A 26,388-nucleotide genomic window follows, 5' to 3' on the forward strand; every position below is an offset into this window, starting at 1 on the left:
ATAATAAAACTAATGGCATAGTTTTGTGTATATAAGCTGTTCCAGGGGCTTGAACTCAGGCCTGTAAGCTGTCCCTTGTTCTTCCTCCTCCTTATTTTCCTCCTTCTTTCTTCCTCTCCCTCCCCTTCTCCCCTCCTCCTCCTATTCCTCCTCCTCCTCCTCCTCCTCCTCCTCCTCCTCCTCCTCCTCCTCCTCCTCCTCCTCCTCCTCCTCTTCTTCTTCTTCTTCTTCTTCTTCTTCTTCTTCTTCTTCTTCGTCTTCTTCGTCTTCTTCGTCTTCCTCCTCCTCCTCCTCCTCCTTGGAGCTTTGAACTCAGGGCATGGGTTCCTGAGTTCTTTTTGCTCAAGGCTAGCATTCTATCACTCTATCATACCTGTTAGCTAGCTACTCTGAAGGCTGAAATCCTGAGGATCGAGGTTCAAAGCCAGAGGGAGCATAAAAATTCATGAGACTCATCTCCAGTTAACCACTAAAAACTGGAAATGACACTATGGCTCAGTGGCAGAGCACTATCCTTGAGCTGAAGAGCTCAGGGACAGTGTCCAGGCCTAGGAGTTCTAACTCCACTACCAGAATAAATCAATAATATCCTTTTTCCGTTTCTTGTGTTCTTTTTCTTCTTCTTAATTAGACTGTGTAAATAAGGATATCTACTAAACCTGAAAATACTTATTATGCTACTGTGAAAATTTCTGCATTTCTTTAGCCCATTATAATAAGGTTTTTGGTTATTTTTCTGCCAGTCCCAGGACTTAAACTCAAGGCCTGAGTGCGATCCCTGGGCTTTCTTAAGGCTAGAGTTCTACAACTTGAGCCACAGCATCATTTTCATCTTTTTCTGTGGATGTGGTACTGAGGAATCAAACCCAGGTCTTCGTGCGTGCTAGGCAAGCACTCTACCACTTGGGCCAAATTCCCACTGTCCTATAATTTTTCTGACCCGCGGGTTCAGCTATTTATGCGGCTCGAAGAGGCACCTCCTGAAAGAAGAAAACCAATGGGGGAAAGAGAGGAAGGAGACCAGGCGCATAAAGAAAGACAGAGACAATCTGAGTCGCGTTAAGGCCTCATTTATTAAAAGTAAAGCAGGGTTTATATACCCTGAGTGTAAGGAAGGGAGTATAGAGGGGGGGGGGAATGGAGAGTTTTTGTGATAACAAGAAGGAGAAGTCTCAAGGTTAGGGGTGGGTCAGGCTGTTCTTTTGGCCGTTGTGCTAACCCAAGCAACAACCTGCGGTTATTCCGAGAAGTATTTTGTGCAGATGACTCAACCAGATGCGATTTGCTCAAGGCTAGAGGGTCTTTGCTTCGTTCCGTTTAACTCCTTGGTCTCTGACAATTCCCCCTTTCCTTTAAAGAACAAGGTCTTTATAGGTGGAGAGAACACCCTGTCTTAGGCTATATGGAGGGACCCTTACTCCTGGCAACATGCCTTGTTGAGCCGGCCTCGACGGCCTCTGTATGTTGTGCCACCCAGGGTAAGCTCCATAATAATCCCGTCATTGGATGCTCTCTAGCCGCTTGGGGTTTATCAGTCAAGAAGTGTATGAAACTGGAGCCCTCTTTTGGGAGTGCTTGTTTCGGACCCTACAGGGTCATCCTGAGCCTCTAAGCGATGATAATGCACCAAGATTGAGTTTTTGGAAAAGGCAGAATCAATTTGATTTTTTATAAATCGCGTAAGGCGCTGAAAAGCCCAAGGGCCAAAAGAAATTAGGAGGAGAAGTCCCACAAGGGGGCCCAAGAGGGAGGGTAAAAGAGTTGATAGCCAGGGAGATGTGGAGAACCAATTTTGATACCAAGATTCTTGTTTTTTCCTTTCTCTTTTTCGCTTTTTTAGGCTAGCTGTAATTTTTTCTAAGCTATCCTTAACAAGTCCTGTTCTATCTACATATACGCTGCATTTTTTTTTTAAAGCCGCGCATAAGCCTCCTTGCTGTAGAAAAAGTAAGTCTAATCCTCGTCGATTTTGGAGGACAACTTTTGCCAGAGAGCATCACCGTCAATAGCATCATGCGGAGTGATGACAGGGAAGGCCTCATCATTATGGTTGTTGACCTGTAAAAGAAAAATATTTTTGTTCTCAGGCGCCACCCTGGAATTAGTTATATGGCTTTATTGTTTATTATATGGTTTTATTAATCTTTCAGGCAACCATCTAGCTCCCCCTTCTTTAGAATTATAAATGCAAGCTGATCCTTTTCCCCAGATAATGACTGGGTCAGGGCCGTTCCATATTCCCGTCAGTGGGTCTTTCCATAGGGCCTGGGCGTAGTCTGTTTGTGTGGTGGGATGCCAAAGGCGTTCTGCAGCAGATTTGCCATTAGTGTCAAGAGTTAAAAAGTTTAAAACAAAGAGAGCATGTAATAGCAAAGTCTTATAGTTTCCTTTAAGGGAATATAATGTTTTTTGTGAGGCAAGTTTAATGAGGGTGTTTTTTAAAGTCTGATGAGCCCTTTCCACTATTTTTTGTCCTTGGGGGTTGTAGGGGATTTTAGTAATATGTTTTATGCTCATTTGGGAGCAAAATTGTTTGAACTTTTGACTGGTATATTTAGGCCCATTGTCTGTCTTTATAGTTTGGGGTTGTCCCATGACAGAAAAAACATATAGGAGATGGTTTATAACATTTTTTGTGGCCTCCCCTAAATGAGCAGAGGCACAAATAAATCCACTAAAGGTATCAATGGTAACATGTACATATTTTAACTTTCCAAAGGAGGGGACATGAGTAACATCCATTTGCCAAAGTTGTCCAGGTATGAGCCCTCTAGGGTTTACACCTACATGGGGTTCAGGGAGCAGGGTTAGGCAATTTTTGCAGTTTTTAACAATTTGCCTTGCCTGTTTTCTAGTAATTTTAAATTTTAAGTGCAGGGTATGAGCATTAAGGTGGTGAACAGCATGGGCCTCTTGTGCAAGGGTCACTGGATCAACTGTTTGAGATAAGGTAACTATTTGGGTTGCCAAGTCAGCTAATTCATTGCCCCGGGTTAGTGGCCCAGGTAGGCCGGAATGAGCACGAATATGTTCTACAAAGAAAGGGTACGAACGTTGTCTAATAAGTTTTTGCAATTCAAAAAATAATTGAAAAGTAGGTGTAGTAGGCTGAATAACTGGAACCATTTTTAAAACTTGTAAAGCTCTGACAACATAATGGCTATCCGAAAACAGATTAAAAGGGTGGGTCTTTAATAACCGAAAAACACAAAGCGCAGCAAATAATTTTACTAACTGAGCAGATTTAAAGGAAGTATTTACAAAGTGGGAAACATTATTAATAACATATGAAGCTTTTTCATTTTTTGAACCATCAATAAAAATGCTCAAAGTATTGGGGATGGGCTTTATTAAGGTATTTTTTAGAAAAACAAAAGGAGTAATATTAAGGAATTGAATAAGTCTGTCGCTGGGCATGTGAGTATCAAAGCTACCCTGGAACCCAGTGCATAAAACAGCCCAATCATCTTGTCTTTGTTGTAACCAATTAATTTGTTTTTTAGAGTAAGGGGTGATTATGATATCAGGATCCTTGCCAAAATATCTGACAGAAGTCTTGAGCCCCAGAAAAATAAGTTGGGAGACCAAAGAGGGGTAGGAGGGGAGTACCTTGGACTGAGAGGCGGAGGCATGAATCCATAACAGGGGCACGGTTTTTTGCCACAATAAACCGGTGGGAGTAAATTTTGTGGCAAAGATGATTAAATAAAAGGTCAAGGAGGGGTTGAAGTAACCTATATTTTGTTGTGTAATGGCCTCCTCTAACTTTATTAGGGCTTTTTTAGCTTTGGGCGTAAGTTTTTTGGGGGAGGAAGGGTCAAAATCTCCCTGTAGAATATTAAACAGGGGTTTGAGATCTCCTGTTGTTAATTTAAGGTGAGGACGTAGCCAATTAATGTCTCCAAGGAGTTTTTGGAAATCATTTAGACAATTTAGCTTATTTCTTTTGATTTGAATTTTTTGAGCATATATTAAAGAGGGTTTTAATTGAAAACCCAGGAACAAGAAGGGATAGCAAGTTTGAATTTTTTTTGGGGAGATAAAAAGTCCTCTGTCTTGTAAAGCAATAACTATTTTTTGAGTCACTTGATGTGCCTCCATTTCTAGTTTGGCAGCAATTAATAGGTCATCCATATAATGTATAATATATATATGAGGGTATTGAACACGAATTGGGTCTATGGATTGAGCCACAAATTTTTGACAAAGAGTGGGAGAATTAGCCATACCCTGTGGCAACACTCGCCATTGAAAGCGGGGATTAGGGCCTTTATGGTTTATCATGGGTATGGAAAAGGCAAATCTTTTACAATCTCCAGGATTGAGGGGAATGGAGAAAAAACAGTCTTTTATATCTATTACAATTTTAAAAAATCCTTTAGGGATAGCTGTGGGAGAGGGCAGTCCAGGTTGTAGGGCTCCCATGGGTGCCATGGTTTTATTAATTTCCCTTAGATCCTGCAGTAACCTCCAACTCCCATTCTTCTTTTTTATAACAAATATGGGAGTATTTCAGGGAGAGGTAGAAGGTTCAAGATGTCCCTGCTCTAATTGTTCCTGCACCAACTGAAGAGCAGCCTGAACCTTTTCTTGAGGCATGGACCACTGGTCTATCCAAACCGGATTGTCAGATTTCCAAGTTATTTTATCGGCTTGGAGTGCAGGGGGAGCAGTGGTCTTTAGGAAAAAAGGTCGGTCCCAAGACCTTTTCTATTCCATTTAGGGGTGGGTATAATTGGGTGACTAATTCCTTGCTCATGCTTTCCCAGCCCTTTTCCTGGCAAATATCCAGACTTGAGCATCATGTTAGTCACAGTCTCATTAGGGCTGAACATGATAACTCCCATTTGGGTCATTATATCTCTCCCCCATAGATTTACAGGGAGTCCGTCCACCACAAAAGGTTTAACTGTCCCAGTGTTTCCCTCTGGGTCTGTCCATGTTAATATTTTAGAACTCTGGAGTGTATTTTGAGTCTGTCCAATACCCTTTAAATGGGTAGTGGTGGGTTCCAGAGGCCAAGAGATAGGCCAATGTTGTTTTGCAATGACAGTAGCATCGGCCCCTGTATCTAAAAGACCCAGGAATTGTTTTTTTTCCAAAAATAGTTTTAAAGTTGGTTGAGATTTTGTCAATTGATGTACCCAAAATATATCTGTTGATTTTGGGGTAGAATTGCCACGCTGGGGATGCTTATATGGGAACTGTCCTGTTACCGGCAGAGGGAGGGCTTGTGCAATGCGTTGGCCTGCCGATATGGCAAGAGGGCCTTGAGAGGCATGAACTAAAATTTTTAATTCGCCTGAATAATCAGTGTCAACCACCGAGGGAATGACAGAGAGTCCTTGCAGTGAGCTTGAAGCTCGGCTTATAATAAGAAAAAACATTTCTGGCGGGGGAGGCCCGAACCTTCCAGAGTTTATAACAACTGTTCCTTTTTTTGGAGTTATAATTTTGGTGGTGGAGGAACAGAGGTTCAGTCCTGCGCTGCCTGCAGTGGCTCGGAACAAGTCTGAGTCAGCGATGTTTGTATTAGAGGCAGATTTTGGGCGGGAGGGGTTATTGGTTGTCGTGGTGGGTAGGTAGGGCCCCTACTGGGGCCCATATCCCGTTTCCCCGAGACCACAGATAAAGGCTGGCCATTTATATTGGTCTTGGACTGGCACTCTCTAGCCCAGTGACGGCCTCTTCTGTATTTAGGACAAAGGCCAGGGGGAAGGGGGAGGGGAATTGTCCCAGGAACATTGGGTTGTTTAATAGTTCCAGGGCATTTTCTAGCAAAATGTCCAATTTGTCCACATTTAAAACAGTTTTTAGGGCTAGATATTTGTCCTAGTTTTTCTGAAGGTGGAGTCTGGTTTTGGAGTATGGCTCCAATGGCCAAATTAATAGATTTAGACATTTTATGTTCAAAGGAATCCACATCATTGCAAATTTTAATCATACCATTTAAATCTAGGGTCTTTGTTTTGCCTCTTAAAGCAGCTTTACAGGCTGCATTAGCATTTTCTATGGCCAACTGTCTAACTATAATATTATCTGTATCTACCTCATCTAATATTCTTTCAGCTGTTTCTAACAGTCTGGCAACAAATTGAGAATATGGTTTATTATTGTCTTGTACTACCCTGGAAAGAGAGGTAGTAACCGCTCCTGTAGCAGGCACGGCTCTCCAGGCAGCCAGGGCAGCCTGAGCAGTCTGGGTTAATATTCCTGCAGGGAGTTTTTGTTGTTTTTTCTCCGAGGCAAATTTGCCCCTCCCTGAAATTTTATTAGAAGACCATGAAGCCATTTGTGTATGTTTTTTATTGGTAATAGCTTGATTTTTTGCCTTATTTATAAATTTAGCTTTTCAGGTTAGATATTGACTCCTGGTTAAAACAGACTGTACAATCTTGTGCCACTCAAGAGGCAATAAATGTCCCTCACCCCCGAGGCCCTCCAGTACTGTTAAAGTAAAAGGGGCGTTAATTCCATAATTCTTAACAGCCGAATGTAGTTCTTTAATTTGTTTAAACGTCAATCTCCTATATGTAATTTGAGAATCTCTCCTTGCCTCCTCCTGATCACCCCCTTCCTCCTCGGAGGCAGAGGAATCTAGGTTTTGTCCCTCCTCCTGCCTTTTGGTGGTGTCTGCCTCCTCCTCTCCCGCTTCTCCTCCCTCCCTCTCTTGTTCCCGAGGTTGAGTGTTAGAGCGAGTAATTACGGGGAAGGAGAGGGAAACAGTTTGCACCCCGGATCTGAGTCTACTATTGCGGCTCTTTGAGGCCGAGGGTGTTTTAGCGGGCTTGTTACCCGAGGCATGGGGGGTAGTCAAGGCTTCCCCAATAAGATCCATTTGTAAATCATGAATTTGCAAAGTGAGGTCCCTTAACTCTCTTTTTAAATGAAGCACGTTTTTTAATTCTGTCACTTGTTTTAAGAGAGAGTCTTTGGATTTAAGGAGACCTTGCACCTCCGGAGGAACAGAGAATGATCTCACCATTTCCTGTGGTGGGGCTGACAGGAGAGAGGTGTCTGGATAGGGGGGAGGGGTGGGCCAGTGAAGGGCCCTTATCTCTGGAGTCTGTGTAGCTGCAGAAACTTGGGGAAGAGGAAAAGGGCCATATCTTTCTTCCTCATAATGCGCTGCCTCCTCCTCTAGCTCCACCTCAGAGGGGGGGTTGAGCCTGCCATTATCAGGAGAAGTCTTAGGAATAATAGGATAAATATTTTTATAAGGTTTTAGTGACATATTTTTCTTTCAACAAAACAAAAGAATTTTACCAAATCTTTCTTTTTAACTCTTATTCCTCTCTCCCTAAGTGATCCTTTCATTTCTTTTTATAAATAAAACCTCTTTTGATAATGCTTTGCCCATGGTTGATGGGACGGCAGAACTTACCTCAAGACTCTCCCACGGTGCACGAGCGATGCGGTGTGGGCGTCTCTACCTTAATATAATCGGGGTCCCCTGTTCTCCACGCCGTCCGGTAGGTCACCGTGCTTCGAGCCCCACGTTGGGCGCCACTTTCCCCGACCCGCGGGTTCAGCTATTCATGCGGCTCGAAGAGGCACCTCCTGAAAGAAGAAAACCAATGGGGGAAAGAGAGGAAGGAGACCAGGCGCATAAAGAAAGACAGAGACAATCTGAGTCGCGTCAAGGCCTCATTTATTAAAAGTAAAGCAGGGTTTATATACCCTGAGTGTAAGGAAGGGAGTATAGAGGGGGGGGGGAATGGAGAGTTTTTGTGATAACAAGAAGGAGAAGTCTCAAGGTTAGGGGTGGGTCAGGCTGTTCTTTTGGCCGTTGTGCTAACCCAAGCAACAACCTGCGGTTATTCCGAGAAGTATTTTGTGCAGATGACTCAACCAGATGCGATTTGCTCAAGGCTAGAGGGTCTTTGCTTCGTTCCGTTTAACTCCTTGGTCTCTGACACTATAATTATTGGTTGATTGATTGATTGATCGATTGATAGTGAGGCTTGAGCTAGGCCTGAGTGTTGTCCCTGAGCTCTTCAGCTCAAGGCTAATACTCTACCACTTGATCCACAGCACTACTTCTGGCTTTTTATGTGTATGTGGTACCAAGGAATCAAACCCAAGGCTTTGTGCATGCTAGGCAAGCACTCTACCACTAAGCCAAACTCGTGGCCCTATCATAGTATTTTTATAAAAATACTTAAAAATTTTAACTACTGTGTATGGCATTTTTTATGATTCTGTATCATAAGTCTTTATGATTTCTGTGTCATAAATTTAGAAATATGTGAAAATAGGAAACAGGATTTTCAGATGACAATAGTAAGTAAAGAAATACCATTTTTTAATTCCTGAATACTGTTTAAAAGAGGTTATTTTAAAGAACTAGCTTATTTGAGAGATTGCTGCTATTATTTCATTTTAATACCTCTCATATTCTTGCATGAATAGGTAGGATTTATACTTTTTTTTAAAAAATTGAATCAGTGTCAAAGATTTGAGAAATTTCATATACTTGAAGCAATTTAAGTTAATTAATGTATTAAAACCAATGTTGTAAATAGTGATAGAATATACTAGAATTTTTATGTGAACAAAATGATATGGTCAGAAAAAATATAATAATTATCATTCTCTGACTATTGTCCTTAATGTACTGTTATCTCTCATCTCTTGCTGTCCCTTGGTTATCTCATATTGTTACAGTATTTTACGTTGTTATCTGATATATTCTATATATGCTTATTTGATTATTTGAAATAGGATAGGGAAGGGGGGAAAACAAGATGAGGGGTGGGGCTGGGGGGAGGGAAGTGGGGACCAAGACATGAGAAAGGGTATCAATGTTTGTGAAATAATGCACCTTCTATCTGGTGAATATAATGTAACCCTTCTAATAATTACAATAAAAATAGATGAAAAAAATTATTATTCTCTCTATATTCCAAAAATAAAGCTTACTCAGTATGATCCTCACTCCCAAAATTTGAGGTCATCAGCTTTTGACCCTTTTGAAGATTTGTCAAAGAAGATTTTTCTAGGCCAGGAGTTTGGCATAGTGGTAAGAGTGCTTACCTAGCATGCACGAAGACCTGGGTTCAACTTCTCGGTACCACATATATAGGAAAAGTGGGAAATGTTGCTGTGGCTCAGGTGGTAGAGCTTTGGCCTTGAGAAAGCCCAAGGACAGTGCTCAGGCCCTGAGTTCAAACTCCAAGACTAGCCAAAAAAGAAAAGATTTTTGTAGGCCAGGAGAGTAGCCTATTAGTAGAGTGCTCATCTACATGCACAAAGCCTGGGTTCAATTCCTCTGTACCACATATACAGAAAAAACCAGAAATGATGCTTTGGTTCAAGTAACAGAGAACTAGCCTTGAGCAAAAAATGTCCAAGGACAGTAACCAGGTCCTGAGTTCAAGCCCCAGGACCGGTACCAAAAAAAAAAATTATAGTTATATGTATTGTGTTTCTTGAAAGTATACTATAAATAGTTTCACATCTGATTTTTATTCTTTTTAGAGAAGTTGTTTTCTTTCTTCTAAAGAATACCCACCATGCCAGGCATGGTGGCTCAGGCCTGTAATCCTAGCTACTCAAGAGGCTGAGATCTGAGGTTCGTGGTTGAAAGCCAGATTGGCCATTAAAGTCCATGAGACTTTTATCTCCAGTTAACCACTACAAAACCAGATATGACACTGTGGCTCAAGGGGTAGGGGGTATCCTTCTGCTGAAGAGCTCTGGGGCAACACCTGGGTCCAGGAGTAGGGCGGTAGCCCTGAGTTGTTGAAGAGCTATGGGACTGCACCCAGGCACAAAGTTTAAGCCCCACACAACAAAATACCTGTCTTTCCTTTTGTTTTCTCCCTGCCTACCCTTTCCTTTCCTTCCATTCTCTTCTTTTTTTTTTTTTCTCCCCTGCCAGTCTTGGTGCTTGAACTTGGTGTTTGAACTTGGTGCTTGGTGTTGTTTCCGAGCTTTCTTGCTCAAGGCTAGCTCTCTACCACTTGAGCCACAGTTTCACTTCCAGGATTTTGCTGGTTACTTGGAGATAAGAGTCTCATAGACTTTCCTGTCCAGGATGGCTTTGAACTACAATCCTCACATTTCATCTTCCTGAATAGCTTGAGCTACTGGCATCCATCCCTTCTCTTCCTTTGAATCCTGGGCCTTTTGCTTGCTTACTTGTGTCTTGAGTAATGCCTCAAGTCTTTTCACTTTTAATTTGTTTTTCTGTTCAGATCTGAGCTAGCCCAGGCTGATCTTGATCTGTGATCCTCCTACCCCTACCACTCAAGAAACATTACAAAATGTACCCATATTGATTTTTTTTTTTTTGCCAGTTGTGGGGCTTGAACTCAGGGCCTAAGCACTGTCCTTAACTTTTCTCAAGGCTGGAACTCTACAACTTGAGCCACAGCACCACTTCCAGATTTTTCTGTGTATGTGGTACTGAGGAATCAAATCCGGGTCTTTGTGCATGCTAAGCAAGCACTTACCACTAGGCCAAACTCCCAGCCCCCATATTGATTTTTTAAAATTATTTTCCCCTGAGTCCTGCAGCTTGAACTCAGGGCTTGAGGACTGTTCCTGGGCTTCTTTTGCTCAATCTAGCATTATACCACTTGAGTCACAGCACCACTTCCGGCTTTTTCTATGTATGTGGTACCAAGAAATCAAACCTGGGTCTTCGTGCACTCTACCACTAGGCCAAACTCCTGGCCTCACTTTCGGTTTTCTGATGGTTAATTGGAGAGAGGAGTCTCATGGACTTTTTGCACCCAGGATGGCTTTGAACCACAGTCCTCAGATCTCAGCCTCCTGAGTAGCTAGGATTACAGGCAAGAGCTACCTGCACTCAGCTAGTATTCAAAACTTTTATCTCCAAATATCAAGCAAAAAGCCAGACATGAAAGCATTGCTCAAGTGGTAGAGTGCTAGGCATTAGTGAAAAAGCTGAGCAAAAGACATAAGATGGAGGCCCGGAGTTTGGCCTAGTGGTAGAGTGCTTGCCTAGCATGCATGAATACCTGGGTTCGATTCCTCGGTACCACATACATAGAAAAAAGCTGGAAGTGGTGCTGAGGCTCAAGTGGTAGAGCTGTAGCCTTGAGAAAGTCCAAGGACAGTGCTCAGGCCCTAAGCCCAAGCCCAAGACTGGCAAAAAAAAAAAAAGGCATAAGAAAAACTGAACAAGTGTTAGGGTAGGGTATGGAGGATTTCCTGTCCTAGATAGAAAGGAGATAGATAACTTAGAAGAACCTTTCTTAGCCAGGCACTGGTGGCTAATGTCTGTAATCCTAGTTACTCAGGAGGCTGAGATCTGAGGATCGTGATTTGAAGCCAGAACAGGCAGAAAAGTCTATGAGACTCTTGTCTCCAATTAACCACCAGAAAATGTAAAGTGATGATGTGGCTTAAAGTGGTAGAGTGCTAACCTTGAGCAAAAAAGCTCAGGAACAGCACATAGGCTCTGAGTTCCAGCCTCATAACCACTACCACCAACAACAAAAAGATCCTTTCTTTCAGTAAATCTTAATATAGTCACGATTTTTATAAAAGCATGAGGGAAAAAACACTTTCTGTAAATAATACATGTTTAGGTTACATTTTATCAAAACATATGCGAGACATCCTGAAATGCCGTTTCATTTCATTTTGGTTTCTTTATTTTGAGATAGGGTATATCTACTGTTATACTATTATATTATATAGCCCAGAGTAGTATTAAACTCATAATCTTCCAAGCTTCCCAAGTGCTGTGATTGTGGGCATCTAAGTCATCCTTGCCTAGTCTACAATTTCTGTAAACATGAAGCTCACACTTAAAGATTCTATTACAATACCTACATGTGAAGTTGAAGTACAATAATATAATCATAGTATTATATATATGTGTGTATATGTGTGTTAAATTTGTTTATTTGTCCATTTTTTTGTTCTAGGGTTCACCAATAAAGCCAGTAGCCATTAGGGAGTTTCAAAAATCAGAAGACATGAGAAGATATTCACAACAAAACAGGTTTGAACAAGCAATTTTATTTACTTCTTTCTCTCTTAAAACTTAGTAAGAAGAATGTGAAATATATAATGAAGTTGTTTAGAAGCTATGTTTTAGAGATCATTTACTTAAAGCTGAGTATTTTAATTGTGCCAGAAAAATAAACTGCATTTGGTTTGATTCCAAATACAGATCACCTACACTGTTTCTTCTCCAGTTAACTGATTTGAAGGTACTTAATAGCAGTGGTATTTAGTGCCAGTAATATGGATTTATGCATAAGGAGAGTTTAAGGATTTTGAGGAGTCTTTTTCTTTTTTCTGTGCTAGTCTTAGGGATTGAACTCAGGGCCTGGGCACTGTCTCTGAGATTTTGTGTTCAAGACTAGTGCTTTACCACTTGCCACAGCTCCACTTCTGGCTTTTTTTTTTTTTTTTTTTGTGCTTAATTAGAAATAGAAATCTCATAGGCTTTCCTGCCCATGTTGGCTTTGAACTATGATCCTTATATCTTAGTCTCCTGAGCAGCTAAGGGGTATAGGCATGGGCCACCAGCACTCACCCACTCAGTCTTACATTTTTTTAAATATAATTTTATGTTGTTAGTGAAGTATTGTGTAGAGGAGTTACTATGTCATAAGTCAAGTATTGGGCACATTTCTTTTTTTGGACAATATCACCCCCTTCTTTGCTTTCTCCCAGTTTTCCCCTCCCATCCCTTCCTACAAGTTACACTGGTCTTTTTCCACATAGTATACATGGAATAGCATAATTACATTTGTCCATCCTTCCTCCCTCCTTTTCTGTACCCTTCTTTGTCCCCCCTAAAGGGGTGGGGACCCAAAACTAAACAAACACTACCACTACCACTAACAACAAAAATCCCATGTTTCAATTTCCTGGAATTCCCAGATGTTCAGAGAGCTTATACTTTTGTGTTCTATTAATTGGTTTTGTGATTCTTATAGTCTTGTGTAGGTTATCATGTAGGTTATATTTTAGATGTAGCTTCCACATAGAAGAGAAACCATGTGCCATTTGTCTCTCTGAGCTTACTTACCTCACTTAGCATGATTTTTTCTAGGTCCATTGATTTCCCTGCAAGTGACATAATTTTATTCTTTCTAAAGGATGAGTAAAATTCTATTGTGTGAATATATCAGTTCATCTACTGTAGAGCATCTGAACTGTTTACATAACTTGGCTATTGTGAATACAGTCTTCCTTTTTTTTTTTTTTTTAATTTGCCAATCCTGGGGCTTGAACTCAGGGCTTAAGCACTGTCCTTGGGCTTTTTCCTCCAAGGCTAGTGCTCTACCATTTGAGCCACAGCACTATTTCTGGCTTTTCTATGTATGTGATACTGAGAAATGGAACCCAGGTCTTTGTGCATGCTAGGCAAGCATTCTACAACTAGGCCAAATTCCCAGCCTCCTAGTCTTCCATTTTTTAACTTACATTTTTGATTGGATGACCAGAGAAGATAGAGAGGATGCTAGATACTGTCTCTCCTGTTCGAATTAATATGGTTTTTCTGGTATACTTAGTGTCTGTTTCTAAATTTTTCTTAATTATTAAGAATACTGTTTGCTAGGCGCAATGGCTCACACCTGTACTCCTAGCTACAGGAGGCTGAGATCTGAGTATCAAGGTTCAAAACCAGCCTGGGCACAGAAGGACCTGAGACTCTTATCTCCAATTAACCTATAGAAAATTGGAAGTGGGGCTTGGCTCAAGGGTAGGGAGGTAGCATTGAGGTGAAGAGCTCAGGGGCAACACCCAGGCCCAGAGTTCAAGCCCAATGATTGACCAAAAAAAGAATACTGTTCGTTTTTCTTGAATTACAAAAGGTTTCTTATTATAAATTATACCAGTAATTGAGTACTTTTCAGCATTTACTTCTTTGTTTCCTCTTGGTTTTAAACCAGTTTATTTGCCATATCTATTGTTAAATGACTCTATGGAAACTGATATACATCATGTTTTACCTTTCACAATGTATTACAGTTGTCTCAGGAACCATGCATTCATTGGTGGCTCACATTTATAATCCTAGCTACTCAGAAGGCTGAGATCTGGAGGATCTAGATTAAACGTTAGTTGAGGCTCTCTAAAAGTCTTTATGGCTCTATGACCAATTAACCAGCAAAAAGCCAACCAAGTGTCATGGCTCAAGTGGTAGAGCATCAAGCCACAGCACCATTATACATACCAAAAAAAAAATCAAACAAGTTGGGACAGAAGTGTGGCCTAGCGGTAGAATGCTTGCCTAGCATGCACTAAACCCTGGGTTCGATTCCTCAGTACTACATACACAGAAAAAACTGGAAGTGGTGCTGTGCTCAATGTGATAGAGTGCTAGCCTTGATAAAGCTCAAGGACAGTGCCCAGGTCCTGAGTTCAAGACCCAGGACTGATGGGGGTGGGGGGAGAAAGAGTTATCTCTTAGACAGTGGTGTAGATAGAATATAGAAAATGTGGGAAGAATAATGAAAGAAAAAATCTCACTAACTTGGCCTTTTATACGGTAATTATTTCTTAAAGATTCATTAAATTTTTTCATGCTTTGAAATTTATCTCACAATGGCTTTTTAGTTGCTATATACTAGAGCCAAGCATATGATCTTTGGAGAACCCAATTGCATGCACAGATTTCTTGTTACATCTACTCACCTTGGACAAACCTAGGTCTTATCTCTTCTCTTTTTACTTCCTGTTTCCATAAGTGAAGCTGAAGATACCTATGATTTAGTAGAAACTCTCAAGTTAAAAAGCCAGCATTTTAGCCGGGCGCACAGCTCATACCTGTAATCCTAGCCACTCAGGAGGTTGAGATCTGAGGATCAAGGTTCAAAGACAGGCTGTTCAAAGCCAGACCTGAGACTCTTATCTCTAACCACTAGAAAACCAGAAGTGGCTTTAGGGGTAGGGCTGTAGCCTTGAGCTGAATTGCTCAGACACAATGCCCAGGCCCCAGAGTTCAAGCCCCACAATTGACAAAAAAAAAAAAAAAGCCAGTATTTTTAACTAGTTACCTTATATATCATTTTCTAATACCTCTGTTAACCAATTTGGCAGTTTAAAATAACATCTCATATTACATCTTCTAAACTAGAAGTCTAGGCAAGTTCACTTCGATATAAAGTCAAGGTGTTGGCTGGCCTTGGATTCATATCTAGAGAAGCTGGGGGAGAATCCATTTTCAAACTTAACATGCTGTTGGCAGAGTTAAATTCCATGAAACTATAGGACTAAAATCCCCCTTTATTTGTAGCTCTTGGTTGGTAGCCATTCTCACATTCCAACCACATTCCTTGGTTCCTGGCCCCTCCATCTTCAAGACAAAAGCAGTGTACTGAACAAGTCTGACATTTTAAATCTTTCTCATTTCTCATTTTGCCCATCTCACAAACTCTTGTTTTTTCTTGTTTTTAAGGGCATATGTTTAAGGGTAGCCGATAAGTAACATTAATTTAATGTGCAAAGACCCTTTCACTGTATAATGCCGTGTATTCATGGGAGTACGAACAAAGAGTCAGAGATGATGAGAGCCAGACTATCTAACATGCTTTAATCCAGATTCCTATTTTCACATCTGTTTTAGCATCTGTGGTTTCATGTTTGTGGTACTTTAGCAATACATTTTAAATGTTAATTATTTATGTATTTATTTTATTTTGTGGGTCATGGGGCTTGAACTGGGCCTGGGTGTTTTGTCCCTGAGCTCTTCAGCTCAAGGCTATAGCCCTACCCTTGAACCAAGCCCTACTTCCCATTTTCTAGAGATTAACTGGAGATAAAAGTCTCAGGTCCTTTTGTGCCCAACTGGCTTTGAACCTTGATCCTCAGATCTCAGCCTTCTGAGTAGCTAGGATTATAGTCGTGAGCCACCATGCCCTACTAATGTTAATTTATTATGTGTTGCCATTGGGAGAATCATTCAGGTGTTTTATCTGCCAAAGTGATAGAAACCAAATCTATAATTCTTTTTTTTTTTTTTTTTGCCAGTCCTGGGCTTGAGCTCAGGGCCTGAGCACTGTCCTTGGACTTTCTCAAGGCTAGAGCTCTACCACTTGAGCCTCAGCACCACTTCCGGCTTTTTTCTATGTATGTGGTACCAAGGAATCGAACCCGGGTCTTCATGCATGCTAGGCAAGCACTTTAACCACTAGGCCAAACTCCCGGCCCTCTATAATTCTTTTATAATTAGATATCTCAAATTACTAACGCTTATATACTCCTTATATAGACAAGTCTTGTGAAGCTAGAGCTGTTATTTTATGGTGTTTTTGTCTTTCCAGGATATATGTGTGTGTGTGTGTGTGTGTGTGTGTGTATGCATGTATACATGCACGCGCACTAGTCCTCAGTCTTGGGACATTGTTCCTGACTGTTCTTGGGACATTGTTCTTGAGTCACAGTTCTCCTTCTAGCTTTTTGCTGGTTAGTTGGAGATGAGAGTCCCCTGGACTTATCTGGCCTAGCTGACTTTGATCTTCAGATTTCAGCCCTCTGAGTAGCTAGAATTATATGCATGTGCCACAGTACCTATTTCAATATAAAGTTCAGAGGGCTTGAACTTTCACTGAAGATCATAGCTAACTCCCCATTCTTGCTTCAGTAGGGATTTAGCACCTAGTGGGTATGTATTTAAAAACTTCTACTTATTATATATACACTGATTTTTCAGCTTTACTAGTTACTAGGATAATGAATGGGGTTCATACTTAAGAACTCTAGGGTTCAAGGCTTCCATCTTTTTCTTAATAAAAATCAGAAAGTAGCACTCTGGCTCAAAGCAATACAGTGCTAACATTGAATGAAAAAGCTCAAGGACAATGCCTAGGCCCTGGGTTATCGCCTACAACCAAAAAAAAAAAATTAAAAGATGTTTTTTTTGCCAGTCCTGGGACTTGAACTCAGGACCTGAACACTGTCCTTGGGCTTTCTCAAGCCTAGAGCTCTACCACTTGGGCCACAGCACCACTTCTGGCTTTTTCTATGTATGTGGTACTGAGCATGCTAGGTCTTTGGCATGCTAAGTAAGCATTCTACTACTAGACCAAACTCCTGGCCCCTAAAAGAATCTTTATTTTCATTATTAAAATAGGTTTGTCAATTGAAAATAAGAATAGGAATGCTATTAGATGCCGGTGGCTCATGCCTGTAATTCTAGCTACTCAAAAGGTTAGGAGGCTAAGATCTAAGAATAAGAGTTCAAACCCAGCTTGAAGAGGAAAGTCCATGAGACATTTGTGTCCAATTAGCCACCAAAAAGAAAAAGAAAAAAGCCATAGTGGAGCTGTGGTTCAAGTGGTACAGTACTGGCCGTGAGGAAAACAAATGTACAGGGATAGCCCCTAGGTCCTGAGTTCAAGCCCCAGGACCAGAACCAGCACCAAAACAAACAAAAAAAGTAGGAATACTTTACAAGTACAGTTAACAGATTATATAGTATTTCAAATGCCTTTTTGTTTGTTTGTTTGGGGTTTTTTTTTTTTGCCAGTCATGGGGCTTGAACTCAGGGACTCAGGGACTGAGCACTGTCCTTGGACTTTTCTCAAGGCTAGAGCTCTACCACTTGAGCCACAGCACCACTTCCAGCTTTTTTCTACGTATGTGGTACTGAGGAATCGATCCTGTACCTTCGTGCATGCTAGACAAGCATACCACTAGGCCAAACTCCCAGTCCTCAGATGTCTTTTGACAAAAGTGGCTTACTAGGCCAGGCACTGGTGGCTCATGCCTGTAGTCCTAGCTGCGTAGGAGGCTGAAATCTGAGGATGAAAGTTTAGAGCCAGCCCGGGCAAGAAAGTGAGACACTTATCTCCCAATATCCAGAAAACTGGAGGTGGTACTGTGGCTTAAGTGGTTGAGCGCTAACTTTGAGCTAAATAGTTCAAGGGTAGCATCCAGGCCCAGAGTGAAGAAGAAGAAGGAGAAGAAAGAGGGAGGAAGAAGGAGGAACGTGGCTTAATATACTAAAAGATCTCAACTTGCATGCGCCTTGTTTGAATCATAGTAGGAAAGCAGATAGTATATATGTTATAAAGAAATGATAGCATTTGTAAAGTGATCTCTGTTATCCTTGTATTGTTAGTGTTGGATCATGTAAACAGTTGTTAACTAGCAACAGAATAATCAGTGGTGTCATCTCATGAAATGTGAGTTGGAGACATCAGGTATTCATGTGGCTTAATTTAATGAAGTGAGTTCACATTGAGAAAATGTAGTCATTGCTAACTAGGCAGTTTGCTTCATGATTGATAGAAAGTTACATTAACAAGCCAGGCACAGTGGCTCATGCCTGTAATCCTAGCTGCTCTGAAAGGCTGAGATCTGAGGATCAAGGTTCAAAACCAGCTGGGCACAAAAGGACCTGAGACTCTTATCTCCTGTTAATCTCTAGAAAATGGAAATTGGGGCTTGGCTCAAGGGTAGGGTGGTAGCCTTGAGCTGAAGACCTCAAGGATAACACTCAGGCCCAGAGATAGAGCAGTAGCCTTGAGCTGAAGAGCTCTGGGACAGCTCCCAGGCTTTGTTCAAGTCCCATGATCCACAAAAAAGAAAAAAGAAAAAAAACTAAATTAACAATTAAAATGTTGCTTGCTAGATTTCTATCTTGTTACAAATATTTCTTTTTTTTTTAATCAGGGTTCCAGTTGAGCCATCTTCTCTTTTGTCACTGTCACCAAGTCATAATCAGGTAATTGTTAATAGGCTGACTTACTTATTTCAGTTATTTTAATTTGGATTTTTTTAAGTAAGGTAGTCATCTTATAGCACTTAAATTGTCATCAGTTGATAGAAAATAAATGTTTAAGTTGCATGTGATGCATATCTCTAATCCTAGCACTTGATGGACTGAGGCAGGATTGAAAATTTGAGGCCATCCTGGACCACATAGTATGTTTCAAGACCCAGTCTCAAAGAAAAAGAGAAAGGGGAAAAATGTTTACCTCTGGTGGTGGTCTTATAAGAGGAGTGTGAACATGGGAAGCTTAGTAGTAAACATGTGACTCTAAATTACTTGAATCAGCAATGGAGATGTTAAAAGTGCAAAACAATACCATTGTTCCAGCTTTCATATGCAGACCTGGAACTTCATCGGAGAAGAGAACAGCTGGTAGAGCGGACTCGGAGAGAGGCCCAGCTTGCTGCCCTGCAGTATGAGGAGGAGAAAATACGGACCAAACAGATCCAGAGGGATGCTGTGCTGGACTTCGTGAAGGCACGTTGTGCTTCTTTGTATGGCAGACACTTTTTATTGTTTTCATTGAAGTATTTTTTTTCTTTCATAGAAAATTTTGACTATTCGAAAACTAATAAAAATTATTATCTTGCCTTTTTTTTTTTTTTTTTTTAAAGTGGGTCTAGATACTGACTGAGCTTTTATTCTCAGGGCTAGGGCTCTACCACTTGAGCCCCACTTCCAGCTTCTTGATGGTTAGTTGCAGTCTCCTAAACTTTTCTGCCCACGCTGGCTTTGAGCTGAGCTACAATCATCAGATCTCAGCCTCCTGAGTAGCTAGGATTACAGACATGAGCCACCAACACCTAACTTTATCTTGTTTTTGTAATTAGATTAGCAAGCACTTTACTATATAGCTACCATTTCCTCAGTCTGTAGTATCATAGCAAAGATTATGACTGTGAAAATACTGGGTCAACTGTGAAAGTGTTAAACTAATGTCAGTCAAACCCCTCCACTTCCTCACTCCAGTCAACCTACTAAAACTTGACAACTTCCTTCCATTCTCTCCCTTCCTCCTTCCCTCCCCCATCTCTGCCAGTTATCTTTATTCTTTTCCTCCCTGGTGTTTGTCAAACCCACCCAGTTCAATCACCCCAGTTAATGTTTCTTTTCTAACTTGACCATATATCTTCAGTAGCATCTGAACCTTGTTTATTTTATTTTATTATGCTGTTATGATTTGATTTTAAGTCTGAAATTACGATGGCTTTTTCTTCATAGGTAATTGTTTTGGTATTTTTTAATGCTTGATATTTATGTTCAAACTCCATGATGACAGGAATCAGGATGATACTTTCACTGCTATATCCCTAGAACTCTTTAGGCTGAGTCCAAGCTCAACAGAGTCTTGTTAAATGAATTATTATAAATGAATGACTCACTCTTGATCTCCAAAAGCGTTCTCTTATTTTAGGTAAAGACCATCTTTTATGCACATTTGTATTTGTTTTCTGTGATGAATTTGTTTTCCAGTGTATCAAGTCTGTGATGATAATCTTACTTGCCCTCATTTCCTTGTCATCTCACAAGTTCTACTGCCCATTGTTTTCTGTTAGAATTTAGGCAAATCATTTAGCCAATGACCTAAACTAAAATTAGAAGGTTGGAAAAGTGATCTCAACTGTATTATAACCCAGTCCCTCCCTGCTTCCCATTTGTCTACCCCAGGGTAATTCTTCTTTCCTGCCTTCTTACCTCTGACCGCTTATCTCTATCTTAGACATCCTGTTAACACTAGTCACCATTTTGTTCTGAGCTCCATGACCTTTTTTTTTTTTTAAAAAAAAATCAGTTTTAAGTCTTGAACCCTGAGCCTAGGCGTTGTCCCTGAGCTCTTCAGCTCAAGGCTAGTGCTCTGCCACTTGAACCATAGCACCACTTCCAGTTTTCTGGTAATTAAAGAGTCTCCAAGACTTTCCTGCCCCGGCTAGCTTTGAACCAGTATCCTCAAACCTCAGCCTTCTAAGTAGCTAGGATTACAGGCATGAGCCACCACTCCTGGCTTCCTTTCCTTCTTACTATATGTGCTCTTACTAACTAACCACTCACATATTCTTTCTCCTAATTTGTCCTTTCACTTCCTATTTAAATCACTACTTGGTTTATTATTGAATAAAAAGTTTTTTTATATGGCACTTTTAAAACCAATCAAAATAACTTAGCTGTTTGGGTTTTTTTAAATCTTTATAATAGAAAAATGGAAGTGGGTAGGGCAGTGGCCTTGAGCTGAAGAGCTCAAGGACAGCTCCCAGGCCCAGAGTTCAAATCCCATGACCAACCAAAAAAAGAAAAGAAAAGAAAAAATGGAAATGTTCATGTTTCACAGATAAGCCACAGATCCAAGAGATACAGTGTAATCATGTGTACTGAATTAGTGAACATAGATCCTAAGGCCTGTCCTATTCATTTGTTCATTCCTGACTGGCTTTTCCTTTATGGAATGCTGTTTATGTCTCTGTGTAATCAATATCAGGATGTGCAAAGTATAAGGTCAGTAACAACCTAGATCTTGTAAACAAAATAAAGCAGATAATAGACCTTTTAATGGACATTCTAGTTTTAATCAAAGACATAGGAGGAGTTAGAGAACAGTATGATCAGAATGACCTTAGAAGGAAATGATAATGAAGCATATAGCTAGTAAGCAAAAAATAGATGGTCATCTAAAGATGATTGGGGGGACCGGGAGTTTGGCCTAGTGGTAGAGTGCTTGCCTAGCATGCATGAAGACCCAGGTTCGATTCCTCGGTACCACATACATAGAAAAAAGCCAGAAGCGGCACTGAGCCTCTAGTGGTAGAGCTCTAGCCTTGAGAAAGTCCAAGGACAGTGCTCAGGCCCTGAGCTCAAGCCCAGGACTGAAATTAAAAAATAAAATAAAAATTAAAAAGCAAACATGGTTGGGAGAATTTAAGTAGGCTAGGAACTAGGAATGAGCTTTTATAATTTATACATTTTAAATAATGGTATTTCAGTCAGGAGCTGGTACTTCACACCTATAATCCTAGCTACTCAGGAGGCTGAGATCTGAGGATCTCAAGGATCGCTGAGGTTCAAACCCAGCCCAAGCAGGAATGTCCAGAAGTCTCTTTACTCTTTCCTCTTTTCTTGTTTCCTCTCCTCCCATTCTCTCCCTTCCCCCCCTCCCCTCCCCTCCTTTCCTCTCCCCATCCTCTTCTTCCCTTCCCCTCCCTCTCCTAAGACTGAGACTCACACTTGGTACCTGACACTTTTGCTCATTGACTGGCACTCTACTAAATGAACCATGCTTCCAACCCCAAGTCCAGAAGACTTTTCTCTAACTAACCACTAAGAAGTGAGAAATATAGGTATGGCTCAAGTGGTAGAGTACCCAGCCTTAAATGAAGAAGACAAGCAAGAGCAGAGGCTCTGAGTTCAAGAACCAGTACTGAATGGATGGATGGATAGATAGATATGTACACAAAATAAACAAAGTAAAATAATAGACTAATAAAATAAGGGCACTTAAGAAAAATACCAGCTTAGTTACAGTTTATATGGAATCTTACGTAAATAAAAATGAACTAGATGAGATGGTGAGACACTTATAGTAATACTTCTTGATGTTTATTGAACATTTATGTTGTCCTAGACACTGTTTCAGCACTCTGTATGTAGATTAACGCTTTTACTCCTTCCTATTAATTATCAGGAAACTAATACTTAGGAATGATAATATGTTATCTTTATGAGTGAATGTATGATTTGGAGTTGGAAGACAAGTATGAATCTCATTACTCAGCTAGTAAATGGCTAACCAAGAATTGTAATAAATCAGGATGACTCCCCACCCTTTTCTGTAACCAGTGTTATATGATCTCTCAAGAATTGAAAATTAGCCGGGCACTGGTGGCTCATGTCTCTAATCCTAACTACTTGGAAGCTGAGATCTAAGAATCATGGTTCAAAGCCAGCCTGGGCAAAAAAGAGTCCCCATGAGACTCTTACTGCAGTTAACCACTCAAAGATCAGAAGTAGAGCTGTGGCTCAAAGTGGTAGAGTGCTAGCCTTTGTCAAAAGAGCTCAGGGACAGCACCCAAACCCTGAATTCAAACCTCATGACTGACAAAAAAATAAAGAAAAGAGGCCAGTAGTTTGGCCTAGTTGTAGAGTACTTGCCGAGCATGCACGAAGATCTGGGTTTGATTGCTCAGTACCACATAAATAGAAAAGGCTGGAAATGGTGCTATGGCTCAACTGGTAGAGCTCTAGCCTTGAGAATGTCCAAGGACAGTGCTCAGGCCCTGAGTTCAAGCCCTAGGGCTGGCAAAATAACATTAAAAAAAAAAATTAGTGCAGTGGCTCATGCCTGTGACCCTAGTACTCAGGAGGCTAAGATCTGAGGATCACAGTTCAAAGCCAGCCTGGCACTAAAGTCCATGAGATTCTATTCTCCAGTTGACCACCAGAAAACGGGAAGTGGCACTATGGTTGAAGGGGTATGACAATAGCCTTGAGCTGAAGAGCTCAGGAGCAGCGTCGAGGCCCAGAATTCAAGCCACACGACCTACCAAGAAAAAAAGAAATAACTGAGAATCAGAACACCTGCTGTATGCCATGTCCTATTGTATGTCTTTTACATAAGTTAACTTGTCATGCCCTCTGTAGATGGTCTATCATTAGTAAGGGATAAATTACACTAACAGATCAAGACCAAACTCTGATTCACACAAAAAATTTGATCTTACTATACTAGGCAGAAGAGAAGAATTGTGTATCTAAGTAGAAGAGAAAACACAAAAAGAGAAATATGTCTGAAGAAGTAGTCTGTTCTTGTTAGAACAAGTTAAAAAGAAACTACAAGGAGGAAAATGAGATAGAAATTAACTACAGTAATTAGACAGTGACGCAAAATGAAGCATAAAACTAGATTATTTGGAAGATACCTAGTGGCAGAAGCATGGATTAGAAATATCTGAATTTGAATCCACTTTTGCCACTCTCGATGCACTTGGCTTTTTGAAAGTTGCTTTTAGTTTACTTAATGTATACTAAATAGGAAAAAGATTGATTTTGCTGTTTTGAGACAGGATCTTTGTAGCCTATTCAAATACTGAATTCCTAGTTTTTCTGACTTAGTCTCCTGATTGCTGGGATTATAGGTGTATGTCACCAAACCTAGCTTGATGATAGATTTCAAAATAAGTACTATTACACCGTGAACATAGATGAGTACTAATGAAGAATAAATCATTGAAAAGGACTGGGGAAAAAACAGATCCCAAAGCAACATTTTGAAAGCAAAAGAATGATTTTAATGAGAGTCTAGCATTGTGGAAAGTGTGTGTGATTAATACTCTGATACTGTGTTTGAGAATACAGGTGGATATGATGGTGCATGTCTTTAAGCACTTAGGAGGCTGATATAGGAGGATCACAAGTTCAAGGGTATCCTACAATATATAGTAAATTCATTGTAAAACACTGTGATTACACAGATGGCATTTGCCATAAGTCAGAAATTAACAAATGGGGAAAATAGCCAGGTAGTATAGAAAATTGTGAATTTATTTTTTGAATCTATTGAGTGTGAAGTGAGAGTGGAATTTCCAAGTAGAGACTCCAGGCTTACAGTTGAAAATATATCTATGTCTATATCTATCAATAAATATAGATATAGACATAGATAGAGATTTTTTTTTTTTGCCAGTCCTGGGCTTGAGCTCAGGGTCTGAGTACTGTCGTTGGACTTTCTTAAGGCTAGAGCTCTACCACTTGAGCCACAGCACCACTTCTGGCTTTTTTTTCCCTATGTATGTGGTACCGAGGAATCAAACCCAGGTCTTTGTGCATGCTAGGCAAGCACTCTACCAACAGGCCACACTCCTGGCCCACAGTTGAAAATATTTGAGATGTAGCTGATAGAAAGCTAAAGTTATAGCCAGGCGCAGTGGCTCATGTCTGTAATCCTAGCTACTCAGGAGGCTGAGATCTGAGGATCACAGTTCAAAGCCAGCCAGGGCACTAAAAAATGTGAAACTCTTATCTCCAATTAATCACTAGAAAACCAGAAGTGACGCTGTGGCTCAAGGGGTAGGGCAGTAGCCTTGAGCTGAAGAGCTCAGGGACAGCACCCAGGCCCACAAAAAGTCCATGACCCACAAAAAAAAAAAAGCTGGAGTTATTCACATTGCTGTAAGCATATTAAGAGAGATACAGTGATGGAATATACTGTTTGAATGTGTATGTATATGTATATACAGAGTTTTTAATTCCATTTATAAATAATTACAGAAATAAGATGGTATAGTTTGTTGCTTTTTTAAATGTAAGATATTCAAGTTGGGAGAACATCTTGACTAGTAAAGATCTCTAGAAAAATAGTATATATAAGAAATTAATGGGGGACTGGGAGTTTGGCCTAGTGGTAGATTGCTTGCCTAGCATGCATGAAGACCCGGGTTCAATTCCTCGGTACCACATACCTAGAAATAAAGCTGGAAGTGGTGCTGTGGCTCAGGTGGTAAAGCATTAGCCTTGAGAAAAGTCCAAGTACAATGCTCAGGCCCTGAGTCAAGCCCCAGGACTGGCAAAAAAAAAAAAAAAAAAAGAAATTAATGGGACTATTTCAGTAGAGAAGTGATCGTTTTCCATATTCCAGATTCTAATCAATTTTGTTTTTCTTTTGGTAAATAGCAAAAAACATCACAAAGTCCACAAAAACATTCATCTCTCATAGACAGTGAGGTAAGTCTATGTAATTACCATTTATTTGAAATTTACTATTTTTGTAATGGAAATGAAATGTTTTGCATGTGATTTATCATATTTTCAGTGATGTAAATATTGCTTTTTTCCTCCTCTAACATCATAAATTGAGGGCTGATGGCTCATACCTGTTCAGAAGGCTGAGATGTGAGGATTGCCAGTCTAAGCCAGCCTAGGCAGGAAGGTCCCTGACTCTCTCCAGTTAAGCACCAAAAAAAGATGGAAGTGAATCTATGGCTCAAGTGGTAGAATGTTAGCCTTGAGCCAAAAAGCTCAAAAAGACAGTGGCTAGGCCTAGAGTGCAAGCCCCAGGACCGAGACACACACACACACACACAAGCTTAAACATGTTCATCTAGAGATATTTACTATTCCATCTCTCCCAAAAGCATTATCCCCTTTGCAGCCATTTCAAAATACACTGTATAGTTAAAGAGAATCCTCAGAACTGTGTCTGATGCACATGGATGGTGCTGGCATTAAAAAAGAGAGAGACTTTCCAGAATGTTTCAACTTCTGTGTTTTTCAGTATTACACACAATACTTTATACATGTAATACCATTATAAATGAAATGTTTAAAATGAATTGCTTGAAGCCAGGCACTGTATCTGTAATCCTAGCTACTCAGTAGGCTGCGATCTGAGGATTGTGGTTCAAAGCCAGCCCAGGCACTAAAGACCATCAGACTCTCAGCTCCGGTTAACCACTAGAAAACTGGAAGTAGTGCTGTGGCTCAAGGGATAGGACAAATAGCCTTGAGCTGAAGAACTCAGGGATAGTGCCCAGGCCCAGAGTCCAAACCCCATGACCACACCAAAAAAACAAAAACAAAAAACAAAAAAAAAAACCTCTAGGCCTGGACACTGTCCCTGAGCTCTTCAGTTCAAGGCTACCACCCTACCCCTTGAGCCACAGCACCACTTCCTGTTTTCTAGTGGTTAACTG

The 26,388-nt window shown here is 40.6% G+C and overlaps 1 protein-coding gene across 8 annotated transcripts in view; it reads left to right on the plus strand.

Moving 5' to 3' along the window:
* The window catches only part of Lrch3 (leucine rich repeats and calponin homology domain containing 3), a 109,342-nt gene that overhangs the window by 52,878 nt on the left and 30,076 nt on the right, over positions 1-26,388 (plus strand). For all 8 annotated transcript variants that reach the window (XM_090344726.1, XM_090344744.1, XM_090344762.1 and 5 more), the window contains exons 10-13: positions 11,904-11,980; positions 18,613-18,664; positions 19,040-19,189; positions 25,370-25,420. In XM_090344726.1, coding sequence (XP_090200852.1) covers positions 11,904-11,980; positions 18,613-18,664; positions 19,040-19,189; positions 25,370-25,420 — 330 coding nt within the window. The remainder of the gene's footprint in view (positions 1-11,903; positions 11,981-18,612; positions 18,665-19,039; positions 19,190-25,369; positions 25,421-26,388) is intronic.

The sequence above is a fragment of the Megascapheus bottae genome, chromosome 1, assembly GCF_031878675.1.
Source record: "Megascapheus bottae isolate mThoBot1 chromosome 1, mThoBot2.hap1, whole genome shotgun sequence".
Taxonomy (NCBI): domain Eukaryota; kingdom Metazoa; phylum Chordata; class Mammalia; order Rodentia; family Geomyidae; genus Megascapheus; species Megascapheus bottae.